The 16,883-nt window shown below is 47.6% G+C and overlaps 1 protein-coding gene and 1 long non-coding RNA gene across 17 annotated transcripts in view; one reads left to right on the forward strand and one right to left on the reverse strand.

Annotated features, from left to right (window-relative positions):
* LOC144337720 (uncharacterized) overlaps window positions 1-9,574 on the forward strand; it is a 23,769-nt gene extending 14,195 nt beyond the window's left edge. For 9 of the 10 annotated variants that reach the window (XR_013411192.1, XR_013411187.1, XR_013411182.1 and 6 more), the window contains 2 exons: window positions 303-387; window positions 1,714-3,026. This is a non-coding gene — a long non-coding RNA (uncharacterized LOC144337720). Of the gene's footprint in view, window positions 1-302; window positions 388-1,713; window positions 3,027-8,761 lie in introns of those variants that run through there. The other variant, XR_013411190.1, reaches the window with a different exon arrangement.
* PDPR (pyruvate dehydrogenase phosphatase regulatory subunit) overlaps window positions 2,119-16,883 on the reverse strand; it is a 45,210-nt gene continuing 30,445 nt past the window's right edge. For 6 of the 7 annotated variants that reach the window (XM_077984626.1, XM_028841610.2, XM_077984628.1 and 3 more), the window contains 6 exons: window positions 16,189-16,337; window positions 15,316-15,428; window positions 12,548-12,642; window positions 10,034-10,123; window positions 5,005-5,187; window positions 2,119-2,690 (listed from right to left, as the gene is read on the reverse strand). In XM_077984626.1, the coding sequence (XP_077840752.1) occupies window positions 2,286-2,690; window positions 5,005-5,187; window positions 10,034-10,123; window positions 12,548-12,642; window positions 15,316-15,428; window positions 16,189-16,337 (1,035 nt within the window). In that variant the 3' untranslated portion in view covers window positions 2,119-2,285. Of the gene's footprint in view, window positions 2,691-2,917; window positions 3,115-4,821; window positions 5,188-10,033; window positions 10,124-12,547; window positions 12,643-15,315; window positions 15,429-16,188; window positions 16,338-16,883 lie in introns of those variants that run through there. The other variant, XR_013411176.1, reaches the window with a different exon arrangement.

Here is a 16,883-nt window from a genome sequence, read left to right on the forward strand (position 1 = left end):
TTTACTAGAGACGGGGTTTCACCGGGTTAGCCAGGATGGTCTCGATCTCCTGACCTCGTGATCCGTCCGTCTCGGCCTCCCAAAGTGCTGGGATTACAGGCTTGAGCCACTGCGCCCAGCCGCACTATTCAATTTTAAACTACGGAGACAGCTTTTATTCTTTCGATTTGGATCCTGGTAAGTGGTGATACTGCTATGTAACAGTTAAAGCACAAATGTATTGCCAAAGTTAAGGTTGAAGAGTTATGTCTATGTGTAACTAAATTCTGGATTCAATTACAAATACATTTTCCTTTACAAAGACGGCTTTGGAAGGGTGCAAATGCTATGTGTCTGGAAGAGCAGGGGAGGCCTGCAGCTCCCAGTCAACCGTCTCCATCTTCGGAGGTAAGTCTGCTCCCTGCTGGTAATGCCTGCATCTGCCCAAGGGCCTGTTCCTCCTCTCCCAAGGCACTCACAGCTGCTGTTCACTGGTTGACCCTCCAGCCGGCAACACCTTTCCTCCTCTCCTCCTCTCTGCCTAGAGGCAGCATCTCTCGGCTAGTTAAGTACACACTTGCTCTAAGACAACTAGACCCCCAAACAGAATTCTCATCATATGCTCCTTTAATAAGCCAACTAGAACTGTCCAAAAAGGTGGACACTAAAGTCAGTAATCACTAGGAGTGGTCTAGTTGGGGAAATGGCAAGAAATGTCTAGAAGGAGCCAGCCTAAGTGGGTAAACAGAGATCCCAAAGAAACACCAGAGAAGGCAGACACCTGAGCATTTTAAGCTGCTCTAATGAAATGGAAGGATCTCCCTTAATACACTTATAGACCTAACAGAGCTAATGCTTCCAAGATACCAGTACACCAAAGGTTAGAGTTTAGCTAACCAAAATGTTTTATAGCAGTTTGTTCGCACTTAAAAAAAGTCAGATTAGGGCAGTTGATATGCAAGGGGAAAATGAAGTGTTGAGACTGGACTGCTGATATCTAAGTTTCACCTTGGGAAAACAGAGACACTGCCTGGAAGTGCAGGGCACTCCTGGGCACGCACGTCGTCTTCCAGAGGATATGGAAGGGTGGGTGGAGGGAAACAAAGAGCCTGGGGTGAAAGGAGGAAAAGCAGTCTCTAGCCTTATGCAACGTACACCTTGGACTCAGAACTCTCAGTGGACTAATGTGGGTCACCTCTGCGGAGCTCTGCTCTGTGCTGGAGAGTCAAACCCAGAGTTCTGGCAGCTCTCTGGAACTCAGCACGGCCCACAAGGTTGAAGGGCCCAGGACAACACACCTGATCCGTTTCCCTCCCTGTTCTAAAAGGAGAGAAACATGACTTGATGGGCCAACTGTGAAGGGGACAGGTGAGGCTGGCCTGACAAAGTCAGGCACACTGGGAGAAGACGAGGGAGGGACGGCTGAACTTTGGACAGCTGAGAGAAAAGCAGCAGCGTTTCCACAGCAGACCACTCAGCGTCACTGCGGCGGGGACATTCTCAGGTCAGACCCTTTTGACTAGGAAAAGCAACGCACAAGGCAACATGGTTTTTCCCTTTCAACCACTGTGGCTTACTTGCTTACTCAACTAAGAAAGAAAAAGCAACCTTATTATAGAGATCAGCAAGAGATGAAGAAAATTATAGGGAGGCTGCCCTGGCCCAAAGGTCTGCTAACAGCTTCTGCAGGGAGGATGAGGGTGGTGCCCGGTTAACTGCTTATCTCCACTACAGACCAGAGAACGTCTGTGCGATGCCTCTCATCAGTGAGGTAGATGATCATCCTCTTGCCAGAGGTATCGAGTGCCAGCCCACAGCACAGCGGAACAGGAGAACGAGCTGCCCCTCAGGGCTGCATCCGACACACGGCAACCCCAGCAGAATAAATAGGCTGCTCCAAGAAAATGCAACCCAAGGGAGAGGGACTCGTGCCCCGAGGCCTGCACCACCCCAGCTTGCTCTGCTTTGAGATGCAGAATTTGAAAGCAGCTGTCACCGTCACTCATGTCCACAGTGGAGCTTGTTTCTGTCCTGCCTGTCAGACACACCTCCTGCCACCATGAAAGCTGAGTGGGGGTGGGAAGGGAAAAAGAGTCCAGAGTGACTATTAGGAGGAGGAGGTGGAAGGACAAGGAAGGCTGCAGAGCAAAAATTTTTAAAGTAGGTCAAGTTCAAAATTATATCAAGGAGATGAGAGATGGGAGGCAAAAGCTCCATAAGAGGAACGGAGGCAGAAGGAAGAAAAGCTCCAAGGAGACGCCCGCTCCAGGACAAGATGATGGGGAGAAGGTGAGGTTGCCCTGGCATCACTTCCCATGTAAGTCACTCAGCTCCATGTCATCCTTTCGGCGCTTCTGGGTGAAGAGGGAGGCGACGGGGTAGAGCTTGGCCTTGGCCTGGAAGCGGTATCCCGCGATGTCAATCTCATACTCTCCCCGGTTGATGAAATCCGCTGTCACCACCTGCTCTTCCCCCGTGTCCTCGGAAAAGTTGTGAACAAAGCCCAGGCAAACGTGGCGCTCTAGGCTGTAGCTGTAGGCACTGCTGGTGGTCTTGCCAACGTACTGCCCATTCCGGTAAATGGGCTCTCCCCACCAAGGCCAAAGGTCTAGGTCTGTGTCATGGTCGTCCAGGATGAACATGGTGAGGCGTTTATACACTCCATTCTGCTTCTGCAGCAGGAGGGCATCACGACCAATGAAATCCATGCCCTAAGAAAGAAAGGAACTGCCAAGTCATCCAGCGACACTCAGACCCTCGGCACAGAAAGCAGCACCGTGGGAAGGGTCCCCTGGTGTCACAGCAATGACACAGAGAGGGGCACAGCCGCCTCCAACCACAACCCTGCCAGCTTTTGGGAAATGGTGTGATTTCCACCATGTGAAAAACTGCATGTGAAATATAAAAGACCGCTTGGTAATTTTTGTAACAACAGAGGTACACATTTTGTTGCCTATTTTATAAACATAAAGTCACAAGACCAGATAGAACAAAAACATTTAGGAAAAAAACTCACTCACTTAATAAAATACCCTATCAGTACAGTACTTTAGAAGAATGTTTTTTATATTGGCCAGTTGCGGCGGCTCACGCCTGTAACCCCAGCACTTTGGGAGGCCGAGGCGGGCGGATCTCCTGAGGTCAGGAGTTCAAGACCAGCCTGACCAACTTGGAGAAACCCCATCTCTACTGAAAAAAAAAAAAAAAATACAAAATTAGCTGGGCGTGGTGGCACATGCCTGAAATCCCAGCTACTTGGGAGGCTGAGGCAGGAGAATCACTTGAAGCCAGGAGGCAGAGGTTGCAGTGAGCCAAAAATCATGCCATTGCACTCCAGCCTGGGCAACAAGAATGAAGCTCTGTCTCAAGAAAAGAAGAAAAAAAAAATAGTGATTATCTTTAAATAGACAAAATGTGGGTGATTTTAGTTTCCTTTTTTATATTTCCCAAAATGAGTTATTACTTTTTTTTTTTTTTGGAGATGAAGCCTTGCTCTGTCACTCAGGTAGGAGTGTAGTGGCATGATCTCAGCTCACTGGACCCTCTTCCTCCCAGGTTCAGGCAATTCTCACGTCTCATCCTCCCGAGTAGCTGGGATTACAGGTGCCTACCACCACGCCCAGCTAATTTTTACTAGAGATGGGGTTTCACCATGTTGGCCAGGCTGGTCTCGAACTCGTGACCTCAGGTGATCTGCCCAAAACAAAAAAACCAAAAAAATTAGGCCGGGTGTGGTGTCTCACATCTGTAATCCCAGCACTTTGGGAGGCCAAGGAGGGCGGATCACCTGAGCTCAGGAGTTCGAGACCACCTTGGCCAATGTGGCAAAACTGTCTTTACCAAAATACAAAAAATTAGCTGGGTGTGGTGACACGTCTATGGTCCCAGCTACTTGGGAGGCTGAAGTGGGAGAATCACCTGAACATGTGAGGGCACTGCAGTGAGCCAACATTGCGCCCCTGCACTCCAACCTGGGTGACAGAAAAAGACCCCACCTCAAAATCAAAAACAAAAGAAAAAGCCCACAAAAATTAGGCAGCTGACCAAAAGATAACTAGTTTGTACAAATATTCGTGGCATATTAATGCATCACCATAATTAACTCGGAAGAGCCTCCCAGAAAGTACTAGAAATAAGTGGGTTTTTTTGTTTGTTGTTTTTTAATTTTAATACAGAGACGAGGTCTTGCTGTATTGCCCAGGCTGAGCTCAAGTGATCCTCCTGCCTTGGCCTCCCCAAAGTGCTAGGATTACAGTTGTGAGCCACTGCATCTGACCAAGCATTGTCTATTTATTATGTTTTCTTTTTTTTGAGACGGAGTCTTGCTTTATCACCCAGGCTGGAGTGCAGTGGTGCAATCTTGGCTCACTGCAACCTCCACCTGCTAGGTTCAGGTGATTCTCCTGCCTCAGCCTCCCGAGTAGCTGGAACTACAGGTGCCGACCACCACGCTGGCTATTTTTCGTATTTTTTTGTTTTGCTTTGTTTTGTTTTGTTTTTTTGCCTCCCAGGTTCACGCCATTCTCCTGCCTCAGCCTCCAAGTAACTTGGGACTACAGGCACCCGCCACCATGCCCAGCTAATTTTTTGTATTTTTAGTAGAGACGGGGTTTCACCATGTTAGCCAGGATGATCTCAATCTCCTGACCTAATGATCCACCTGCCCGCCTCGGCTTCCCAAAGTGTTGGGATTACAGGCATGAGCCACTGCACCCAGCCTACTTTTTGTATTTTTAGTAGAGACGGGTTTCACCATGTTGGCCAGGCTGGTCTTGAACTCCTGACCTCAGGTGATCCGCCTGCCTCAGCCTCCCAAAGTTCTGGGATTCAGGCATGAGCCACCATTATTATGTTTTCATTTGAAGATATTTTACCCTATAAAGTTTTCGTTCTCATTTACCTGATGCTAACATCAAGGCCTCAATCTTTTTCCTTTTTCCTCTCATATCAGTTCTTCTTCCTAGTTTAGTGCAGATTCACTACTCAGAAAGCTGAGTGAAAGTGGAGTCTGGATAAACACAGTACCTTTTCTAATTTCACCCGAGACTCTCGTCCACATTCCAGGGGTGTGGTGAGGTTATTTATATCCTGACCCCAGAAGGCAAAAAACTTCTCAATTCGGAGACTGCGAAGAGCATAATACCCAGCATTCCGGATTCCGTATTTCTGGCCAACACTCATCACTTCATTGTACACATGCAGGGCGTACTATAGGAAGAGATGGAAAGTTAGTAAGCAGTAGACCTTCAGAATTAAGCATGAAGCATGTCTGGAAGAGCTGATGGCTCACACTATTAACATGGACAAGAGAGGAGGCGTATAAAACTCCCAGGATGTCTCATCCTTGACACACTTAGGGCATAGTCCAGGAGTGATGAGCTGGGGTCACCCCAGCCTGGACTTAAGCTCCATGACAGCAGGATCCATGTCTTTTTACCTCTCTAAAATGTCTTGTGTGGTAATTCTAGCACACAGCAACTTTTACATAATAATTTGTAGAAGCACTCTCACCATTTGGTAAATGGCCAGTCTCATCATCATTTCTAAAACAGTCCACTAATGCTCCAGGGTCTTCATCTGATTCTGGCTTTGTTCTTTTGCTCCAGTTTCCCAACCACTGTCATGCCCTCATGTGCTGGCCCAAGCTGTGAGGCCCAGCTCTCACACGTAACTCGAGACGTGTGCACACATCGGATGACGGTGGGGGAGCCAGGAAGGCAGGGCTCGCCTGCTCGTGTGCCATAGCATTCAGGCTCTCAAGTTGCTCTTTTCTTGGTTTCAGAAACATGTACATTATCAGATCAGTGAACAGAAGGTTTTCCAAACTGAAGGCAAATATTAAATCCCTGTCTGAACATACACTGTTAAGTTTAAAGTCCAACAAAAATGAGACTACACTGTTTGCTTTAAAAACTATAAAATGAAATCGAAAGCAAGACACAGCAAAGAACCAGCTTCAGTAATACTGCAGTTCTTTATCCTAGCGCAGTATGTTTCTATAAACTGCACCACTGTAGCTGAACACGCATCTACCAAACAGACCACTACGATCAATTATTTTACTTCATTTTATTTCTTTTTTTTTTTTTAATTTTATTTTTGAGACAGAGTTTTGCTCTTCCGCCCAGGCTGGAGTGAAGTGGTGCTATCTTGGCTCAATGCAACTTCCACCTCCCGGGTTCAAGTGATTCTCCTGCCTCAGCCTCCTGAGTAGCTGAGATTATAGGCGCCTGCCACCACACCCGGCTACTTTTTGTATTTTTAGTAGAGACGAGGTTTCGCCATGTTGACCAGGCTGCTCTAGCACTCCTGACCTCAGGTGATTCGCCCACCTTTGCTTCCCAAAGTGCTGGAATTACAGGCATGAACCACTGTGCCCGGAAGACAACTTTAAATGTGGAAAAAAGGAATCCAAGCTATTGCATGCAACACTTGCCTGTGGTATGTGTATAAGGGAAACACCTGAATCAGCCAAGGTGGGTGCAGGAGACCCACAGAACGCGGCAGAATGAGGAGAAGACAGAGCTGGCGTCTCCGGGGAGCGTGGTGCTCTCCCACCTCAAGCTCAATCCCCGGTTCTTTAGCTAAGAGGATGGCCAAGGAAGAAAGAGGTAACCAGGTGACAAGCGTTGGGCCAGATCCAACTACATGACTAATGTTGGCAAAATCAAAGAGAAGAGTGGGTCTCCACCATTCACTCATTCTTCTCACAAAATACCAGAGATTTAGTGTGAACAAAACGAGAATCTGCCATGTGCCCCCATGTTTTGGAAGACCTTTTCTCAAAGAGACAAACATAAGCTTCCCGGACAAAAGCCAGCTTATAGAGAACCCAAGAGTGGCACAAATAATCTCTTTGACTCATGAAAAATCATAAGAAAGGGAACAGCTCAGGGAAATCAGAAAGCCGAAACCAAGGCCTCCAAGCAAGGATGAAGCTGCCAGAGCCACAGAGCCTCCCCTTCCTGATGAGGTGTGACCACAAGCATCTAGGTGACAACACCTGAACCACTGGGTGGCACTTCAGAATCAACATGTCTGCACAGGCCAACCATGGCAGCTGCATCTGTTTAAACTCTTCCCAAGTCTTGAACAATCTCTTCATCTTCATATTGTTGTAATACTTCTGAGTGTGGAAAAGCAGATGAAATTTCATGCGCTGATATATCTGTGCTTTAATAATTTAAAAAGGGTCGGGCACAGTGGCTCAAATAGTTAAAAGAGGGCTGGACACAGTGGCTCATGCCGGTAATCCCAACACTCTGGGAGGCTGAGATGAGAAGATCATTTGAGGCTAGAGTTAGAGTCCAGCCTGGGCAACATATGCAGACTCTCATTGCTATAAAAAAATAAAAAATAGGCCGGGTGCGGTGGCTCATGCCTGTAATCCTAGCACTTTGGGAGGCCAAGGCAGGCAGATCACGAGGTCAGGAGATCGAGACCATCCTGGCCAACACGGTGAAACCCTGTCTCTACTAAAAATACAAAAAATTAGCCAGGTGTGGTGGCGGGCGCCTGTAGTCCCAGCTACTCAGGAGGCTGAGGCAGGAGAATCGTTTGAACCTGGGAGGCAGAGCTTGCAGTGAGCCGAGATAGTGCCACTGCACTCCAGCCTGGGTGACAATGGGAGACTCTGTCTAAACAATAAATTTAAAAAACAAAATAGCTGGGCACCTGTGGTCCTACCTACTCAGGAAGCTGAGGTGGGAGGACTGCTTGAGCCCAGAGGTTGAAGGCTGCAGTCAGCTATGATCACGCCACTGCACTAAAAAATAGTAGTAAATAAGGTCGGGGCAGTGGCTCACACGTGTAATCTCAACACTTCGGGAGGCTGAGGCGAGAGGATCACTAGAGTCCAGGAATCTGAGACCAGCCTAGGCAACATAGCAAGACCCTGCCTCTACAAAAATAAAATTAAAAAATTAGCTGGGGATGTTGGTACATGCCTGTAGTCCCAGCTATTCAGGAGGCTGAGGCAGGAGGATCACTTCAGCCTGGGAGGTCAAGCTGCAATAAGCCAGTCTGGGTGATAGAGCAATGCCTTATCTCACCAAAAAAAAAAAAAAATTTAGGCCGGGCGCGGTGGCTCAAGCCTGTAATCCCAGCACTTTGGGAGGCCGAAACGGGTGGATCACGAGGTCAGGAGATCGAGACCATCCTGGCTAACACGGTGAAACCCCGTCTCTACTAAAAAAATACAAAAAAATAGCTGGGCGAGGTGGTGGGTGCCTGTAGTCCCAGCTACTCGGGAGGCTGAGGCAGGAGAATGGCGTGAACCCGGGAGGCGGAGCTTGCAGTGAGCTGAGATCCGGCCACCGCACTCCAGCCTGGGCGACAGAGCGAGACTCCGTCTCAAAAAAAACAAAAAACAAACAACAACAACAACAACAACAACAAAAAATTTAAGAGAAAACCTATCACTAAAAGTAATATGACTAACATCAAGAAGAAAACAAGCATGCCTACAATCATTGCTACCTGTCACAATAGGACAAAGGAAGGAAGGAAATTATGGGAAGAAAGACTGTGGGCCGGGCGTGGCAGCTCATGCCTGTAATCCCAGCACTTTGGGAGACCGAGGTGGGCGGATCATCTAAGGTTAGGAGTTCACAACCAGCCTGGCCAACATGGTGAAACCCCGTCTCTACTAAAAATACAAAAATTAGTTGGGTGTGGTGGCACGCCCTGTAATCCCAGCTACTCGGGAGGCTGAGGCAGGAGAATCGCTTGAACCCGGGAGGCGGAGGTTGCGGTGAGCCTAGATTGCGCCACTGCACTCCAGCCTGGGGCATAAGAGTGAGACTTCATCTCAAAAAAAAAAAAAGAAAGAAAAGATTGTGGAAAAAGAAGAAACTATTACTATTTGCATATGATTAGACTGAACTCAGCCTGCAGACCTTTTTATAACAGCAAAAGACTAGAATTATCATAAATGTCTATTAGTATCGGAATGAATTAGAATGAATGGAATGAATGAATGAATGGAATGCTATGCCACTGTTAAAAAATAAAGAAAAGAAGAACAAGGAAGCTCTTTTTCTTTAGGTACCAACAAAGAAAGAGCTCTAAGACAAATTGTGAAGTGACGCTGGGTGCAGTGGCTCACGCCTGTAATCCCAGCACTTTGGGAGGCCGAGGTGTGTGGACCACTTGAGGTCAGGAATTGGAGATAAGCCTGGGCAACATGGTGAAGCCCCATCTCTACTAAAAATACAAAATTCAGCCAGACATGGTGGTGTGCACCTGTAATCTCAACTACCTGGGAGGCTGAGGTGGAAGAATCACTCGAACCTGGGAGGCAAAGGTTGCAGTGAACTGAAATTATGCCGCTATACTCCAGCCTAGGTGACAGAGTGAGACTCTGTCTCAATCAAAACAAAAAAAATTGTGAAGTGAAAAAAAAAAAAACCCAGGATGACGAATAGCAGTATGCTTCAATTTCTGTTTTTAAAAAGGGGGCTTGGCTGGGTATGGTGGCTCACACCTATAATCCCAGCACTTTGGGAGGACAAGGTGGGTGTATCACCTGAGGTCAGGAGTTTGAGACCAGCCTGAGTGACATGGCAAAATCCGTCTCTACAAAAAATTACAAAAATTAGCCAGGTATGGTGACACATGCCTACAGTCCCAGCTACTCGGGAGGCTGAGGTGGGAGGGTGGCTTGAGCCCAGGAGGTCGAGGCTGCAGTGAGCCATGGTCATGCCATTGCACTCCACCCTGGGCAACAGAGTGAGACTGTGTCTCAAAAAAAAAAAATTAATTATAAATTTGCTTGCAATATGCATACAAATCTCAAGTGCCATATTAAATACTAATATTATTGGTGACAGTTGGTGAGAACTGATCAGATGGCGCCAAAGACTTTTTAAATGTATTACCTATTCAAAAAAACTTATATAACTTAGTTAAAAATGGTCAAATCTCTTCAATGCAGCCTAACTCAGTTCCCAAGGCCCAATCAGATACAGCTCTCCAAACCTGCCAGTGCTGGTGAATGCCGGGAGTGCCGGCACCCCACAGTGGTCGTGGGAAGAAGGGAAGGGTGCCCTCTCACCTCTATGGGGATGTACAGCATGAATCCTGGCTCTCCTGTGTGCGTCATGCTCATCACCCGGATCCCATTTGCATAGCCCACGCTCATCTCCTGCAGGGACAAAGTTAGCAGTCAGCCTGGGCACTCACATTGCTTGTTAAGGTGGGACGCCTGGGGAAACCTTTCATTAGTGCTGCACCCTCTGCTTACTGTTGAGTGAAACAGACGCCAAGGCAAGAATTTCATCCTGAAAGCGGTGAATTTCCAGGTCCTGAGGCACTGAGAATGGAGCACTGCCTCTGTGACACCTCTACTTGCTACTGTTACCATCTCAGGAGTTTTAGCCAAGCTGATGGTGGAGAGTGGAGGGAAGTCTTTGACAAGCACAAAATATTCCTCTTTGCCAGGTCCTTGTGTTAGTTGGGGGTTGCAGGCACAATGAGGACAAGGCGAGTGTCTTCTCTGGGGGACTCAACAGACAAACCCCGGCCACCTGCCATACAAAAGATGATGCCGGATGCCCACAGACATGATTCATCTGCTATCCTGGGGTCAAAGACGGGCTTCTGATTCTCAGGACATGTTACATAGATGCTCAGTTCCCTAACAGCGGCCACTGATGCAATCACCGTTCCTATAAAGGAAAGTGGAAAGTCCCAGACAGCACTGAAGTGAAGTGCTTCCATAGGAGGCTGACAGGATGTGGCACTCGCCGGGTGTTGAGCATACGGGTCACTCTTCCAAGCAGGAGAGCGAACACTGGGAGGGGTCCACTGACAGCTAACAGTGGAGAGTTTTCTGTTGCTTCACTTTGCCTCGGAGAAGGAAAACTGTGAAACAATTTGTAGGTGTTACCAACTTTGGGTGAACTTCCAAGAGTTGCCAAGATGTCTGTCCGTTTGGCTGTCTCTAATCAGCTGCTTCCTGGGGAGGATTCTGTTGTCATTGCTTTCATTCGATTACAGTTTGTTTCACTCAGCTCTGGTAGCCACTTACAGGAAAGAAAATTATGTAAGAAGTTCAGAGATTCACCTACGCCATTTCTTCTCTGAAGATGCCACAGACACAGAAGTTACTCTGTGTACAGAAAAGAGACCACACCGCATGGAGAGAAGGGACCTAACTTCGACAGGCATTTTTGTGTGCGTCATAATCCTGTAACTTCAAATTTTGATCCAGTGTTACAGAAACCAAAAAGCATACAGACTTTACATTTAGAGAACCTAAATCCACTTCAAAGATATCCTAATGCTTATCAAATAAGGAAAGCTTGGAGTGTAAAAAATAAACAGATAAGGCCAGGCACAGTGGCTAACACCTGTAATCCCAGCACTTTGGGAGGCCTTGGTGGGCGGATCACCTGAGGTCAGGAGTTCGAGACCAGGATGGCCAACATGGTGAAACCCTGTCTCTACTAAAAATACAAAAAATTAGCAGGGCATAGTGGTGGGCACTTATAATCCCAGCTACTCAGGAGGCTGAAACAGGAGAATCGCCTGAACCCGGGAAGTGGAAGTTGCAGTGAGCCGAGATCTCACTATTGCATGCCAGCCTGTGCAACAAGAGTGAAACTGCCTCAAAATAATAACAACAAATAAATATACTCAGTCACTTCTTTGCTAATGAAGGGCAGCACATTTTTTTTTTGAGACAGAGTCTTGCTCTGTCACTTAACCTGGAGTGCAATGGCGCAATCTTGTGCAGTAACCTGGAGTGCAATGGCTGCAACATCTGCCTCCCAGGTTCAAGCCATTCTCCTGCCTCAGCCTCCCGAGTAGCTGGGACCACAGGCATGCACCACCACGCCTGGCTAATTTTTGTATTTTTGTATTTATTTATTTATTATTTATTTTTGAGGTAGAATCGCACTCAATATATTGCCCAGGCTGGAGTGCAATGGCACGATCTCGGCTCACTATAACCTCCGCCTCCCAGGTTCAAGTGATTCTCCTGCCTCAGCATCCCGAGTAGCTAGGATTACAGGCATGTACCGCCACATCCGACTAATTTTTGTATTTTTAGTAGAGATGGGGTTTTGCCAGTTGGCCAGGCTGGTCTTGAACTCCTGACTTCATGATCTGCCCAGCTCGGCCTCCCAGAGTGCTGGGATTACAGGCATGAGCCACTGCACCTGGCCAGCGCACTCTTTTATTTGAGACATAGTCTCACTCTGTCACCCAGGTGGAGTGCAGTGGCGTGTTCTCGGCTCACTGCAACCTCTGCCTCCCAGGTTCAAGTGATTCCCGAGCCTCGGCCTCACAAGTAGCCGGGATTATAGGCGTGTGTGACCACACCTGGCTAATTTTTGTATTTTTAACAGAGACAGGGTCTCACCATGTTGGCCAGGCTGGTCTCAAACCCCTGACCTTGGGTGATCCACCTGCCTTAGCCACCTAAAGTGCTGGGACATGAGCCACCTCACCCAGCCAAGACACACTTTGTGGGTGTTAACACCATAGTAAGAACAGGGAGCTGCCACCGCTATGAAAGACACATTCTCTACCCATTTAAAAACAGAACTTTATCAGCACTCACCTTGCAAAAGAGGCTTGGGAAGTGGTCTGGAGTCATAGGGGCATAGGACAACTCGGACAGCACATCCACAGCTCGAGGGCCAATCAGATTGAGGGCTAAATGGAAAAGAACAAGAGATGTCCAGCTCTCCTGCTGAACAGGTGAGCCAATCGGAAAGGTCTACTCTAGACTTGCTCAGCTATAGCCAGGCCTGGGTGCTGAGACCAGGAATATGTCCCTTTGCTTAGGCACTCCAAGGATGGATGCTAAGCACCCCGATTCTGGTGAATACACCTCTGCCAACAGGGCCTGTGAATGCAGCACGGCTGGCCATAACTGCCCACACAATTTCCGTTCTCCTCCTTTTCCCAGCACGGCTAAGTGATGGAAGAAGCCCCAACCCAAATCAGTACCCGGAGGAGATCTGCCCAACCAAAAACTGGACTTTAAATTCGGAGAAGCTAAATCCACTTCAAAGATATCCTAATGCTTACTACATAAGGAAAGCATTATTCCAGACACCGGTGTTTGGGATATCAGCTTGTGCTAATTACACATCATCCATCCTAAGCCAGGCTAGAACATGACTTTTATTCAGTAACATTCTGTAGTATGCCAATCCAGGAGCAGGACGTAAATCATATTCGCTACTACAAGGAATTGAGAATGAGGGCCTGGGAGAGCAAACGCTGGTGGGGCCAAGGGGCAAGATCAGTTAGGTAGGAGGGCGGGAGGGGTTAAGTTGAGACGGCTGAGGGTGAGAAAATCAGGGAACCAAGTCATCCTTAAAAATTAGGTACTCATGGCTGGGCGCGGTGGCTCACGCCTGTAATGCCAGCACTTTGGGAGGCCGAGATGGGGCGGATCACGAGGTCAGGAGATCAATACCATCCTGGCTAACACGGTGAAACCCCATCTCTACTAAAAATACAAAAAATTAGCCGGGCATGGTGGCGGGAGCCTGTAGTCCCAGCTACTTGGGAGGCTACGGCAGGAGAATGGGACGTGGAGCTTGCAGTGAGCCGAGACTGCGCCACTGCACTCCAGCCTGGGTGAGAGAGCAAGACACCGTCTCAAAAAAAAAAAAAAAAGAAAAATTAGGTACTTATTAAAAAAAAAAAAAAACTTTAAAATTTACTCATTCATTCAAAAAATAAATGACCTCCTACATGCAAGCTGTAGGGGATATAGCAGTGAACAAAACAAATAGAAACCAAAGCACTAACTCATTTCACACTTCACCTACAAAAAGAGGAAGGGGCTGGGCATGGTGGCTCATGCCCGTAATCTGAGCACTTTAGGAGACCAAGGTGGGTGGATTATCTGAGGTCAGAAGTTCGTGACCAGCCTTACCAACATGGTGAAACCCATCTCTACCAAAAATATAAAAAATAACTCACGCCTGTAATCCCAGCACTTTGGGAGGCCGAGGTGGGTGGATCACGAGGTCAGGAGATTGAGACCATCCTGGCTAACATGGTGAAACCCCGTCTCTACTAAAAATACAAAAAATTAGCTGGGCGTGGTGGTGGGTGCCTGTAGTCCCAGCTACTTGGGAGGCTGAGGCAGGAGAATGGCGTGAAACTGGAAGGCAGAGCTTTCAGTGAGCCGAGATCACACCACTGCACTCCAGCCTGGGCGACAGAGCAACACTCTGCCTCAAAAAAAAAAAAAAAAAAAATTGGCATGGTGGCATGTGCCTGTAATCTCAGCTACTCAGGAGGCTGTGGTAGGAGAATCGCTTGAACCCAGGAGGTAGAGGTTGCAGTGAGGGGGGATCGCACCACTGCATTCCAGCCTGGGCAACAGAGTGAGACTCCATCTCAAAATAAACAAACAAATACATAAATAAATAAATATAATTAAAAATTAGTTGGGTGCAGTGGCATGTGCCTGTGGTTCCAGCTACTCTGGAGGCTGAGGTGGGAGGACTGCTTGAGCCCAGGAGGTTGACGCTGCAGTGAGTTACGATGGTGCAACTACATTCCAGCTTGGGCAACAGAGCAAGATCCAGTCTCAAAAAAAAAAAAAAAAAGTCTTAGAAATCTACTTTTTTTTTTTTTTGAGACAAAGTCTTGCTCTGTTGCCCAGGCTACAGTACAATGGCATGATCTCGGCTCACTGCAACCATCGCCTCCCAGACTCAAACGATTCTCCTGCCTCAGCCTTCCAAGTAGCTGGGACTATAGGCGTGCACCATGTCCAGCTAATTTTTGTATTTTTAGTAGAGATGGGGTTTCATCATGTTGGCCAGGCTGGTCTTGAACTCCCAACCTCATGATCCGCCCACCTTGGCCTCCCAAAGTGCTGGGATTACAGGTGTAAGCCACTGTGTCCAGCCTTCAATTTTCTTTTCTTTTTTTTTTTTTTGAGACGGAGTCTCACTTGTCTAGGATGGAGTGCAGTGGTGCGATCTGGGCTCACTGCAACCTCTGCCTCCCAGATTCAAGTGATTCTTCTGCTTCAGCCTCCCAAGTAGCCGGGACTATAGGCATGTGCCACCATGCCCAGCTAATTTTTGTATTTTTAGTAGAGATGGGGTTTCACCATATAGGCCAAGCTGGTCTTGAACTCCTGACCTAGTGATCTGCCCACCTCGGCCTCCAAAAGTGCTGGGATTACAGGCGTGAGCCACTGCGCCCTAGAGATCAATTTCCTATGACCAGAGAGCCTCTTCTATGCTAACTCTAATGTTCATTTTTGAGGGTCAAATGTAAAGAAGGCAAACGTGGAAGACATATCTGCATCTGCTGGCCTTTTCCACGTGGCAGAGCCTGAGGCCCCCGTACCTGTGTACTTCCAGGTGACGTCCTCCAGGAGCAGGTTGCTGTCTTTCGGCATGTGTTTCTTAAGCCAAGCCCAACAGTGGACCTGCTGGTCGGTTGGAGAGATCATGAAGAAACTGAAAAGTGAGACCCCAAAATGATCAAAAGCAGGCAGTAGAAAAAGGATCAAGAAACAATCAAATCTTATTTAGTTTCAAAGCAATGAGGCAAACACTAGGAAAAGATTTCTTAGCTTTCACAGAAGGCCAGTAGCACCATTCTAGGATATACCACCTAACAACAAAACAAAATTCTAGCTTCCTGTTAGTGCCAAGAAATTATACAGATTTATTAACGTAAGACATCGGCTAGGCACAGTGGCTCAGGCCTGTAATCCCAGCACTTTGGGAGGCCAAGGTGGGCGGATTGCTTGAGCTCAGGTGTTCAAGACCAGCCTGGGCAATGTGGCAAAATCCTATCTCTACAAAACACACAAAAATTGGCTGGGTGTGGTGGTGGTACCTGTGGTCCCAGCTACTTAGAAAGCTGAGGTGGGAGGATCACTTGAGCCCAGGAGGTGGAGGCTGCAGGGATCCATGATCGCATCACTGCACTCCAGCCTGGGTGACAAAGTCAGACCCTGTCTCCAAAAAAAAAAAAAAAAAAAGACAAGGCATCTTCTCCCACTAGGGTACATAATCTGGTGGGCTTTTTAAAATTTTCCTCCTGGTGATTTCTTTTTGTTTAGGACTGTTAATAAACTGGTTTTGATTTCATGTAATGATTCTTAGTCCCTGGGATTTATGGTTCCTGGAGAAGCTCCTGAAAGCCTCTGCTACAGTACCCCTAAGGAATCAATGTGTTGGAGGGAGCAGAGACGACGGCAGCTCATCTCACCTGCGCTTGTTCAGTCGTGCTATGCTGCAGTCATTTTCATACCCTCCACCCTCGTTGAGCATGCCGGTATGCACAATGTGGCCCACAGGCACATCCAGGTCATTGGAAAAGAGGTACTGTAGAACTTCTAATGCCTGATCCCCAGTGGACTGCAGGGTTAGGGAATGAAACAAGAGAGAGTGAGCGTGAGAGCACCTGGCTGGGCCACATGGCCCCACCAGCAATGAACCTCACTGAGAAAATTCAATCAGCCAATTCCCACGTGACAACATTTGCAGACGTACTCCACTGCAAGAAGCTCCAGGCAATGCTAGCTATTGATTCTTATGATAAACAGGCCTCTCTAGCAAATCAAAAATCTGAAACAAGGAGCTAAAATTTCAGAAAAATGTTACGATACAGATGAAACACAAAAATATACCAGAATTCTTAAGAAATCAGTTTTTTGTTTTTGTGTTATTTTTTAGATGGAGTCTCACTCTGTTGCCCAGGCTGAGTGCCGTGGCACAATCTCAGCTCACTGCAACTACCACCTCCTGGGTTCATGTGATTCTCCTGCCTCAGCCTCCCTACTAGCTGGGATTATAAGCGCCCGCCACCACGCCCGGCTTTTTCTTTCTTTTTTTTTTTTTTGAGACATTCGTTCTTATCACCCAGGCTGGAGTGCCACGGTGCAATCTCAGCTCACTGCAGCC

Source organism: Macaca mulatta, chromosome 20 (assembly GCF_049350105.2).
Source record: "Macaca mulatta isolate MMU2019108-1 chromosome 20, T2T-MMU8v2.0, whole genome shotgun sequence".
Classification (NCBI taxonomy): domain Eukaryota; kingdom Metazoa; phylum Chordata; class Mammalia; order Primates; family Cercopithecidae; genus Macaca; species Macaca mulatta.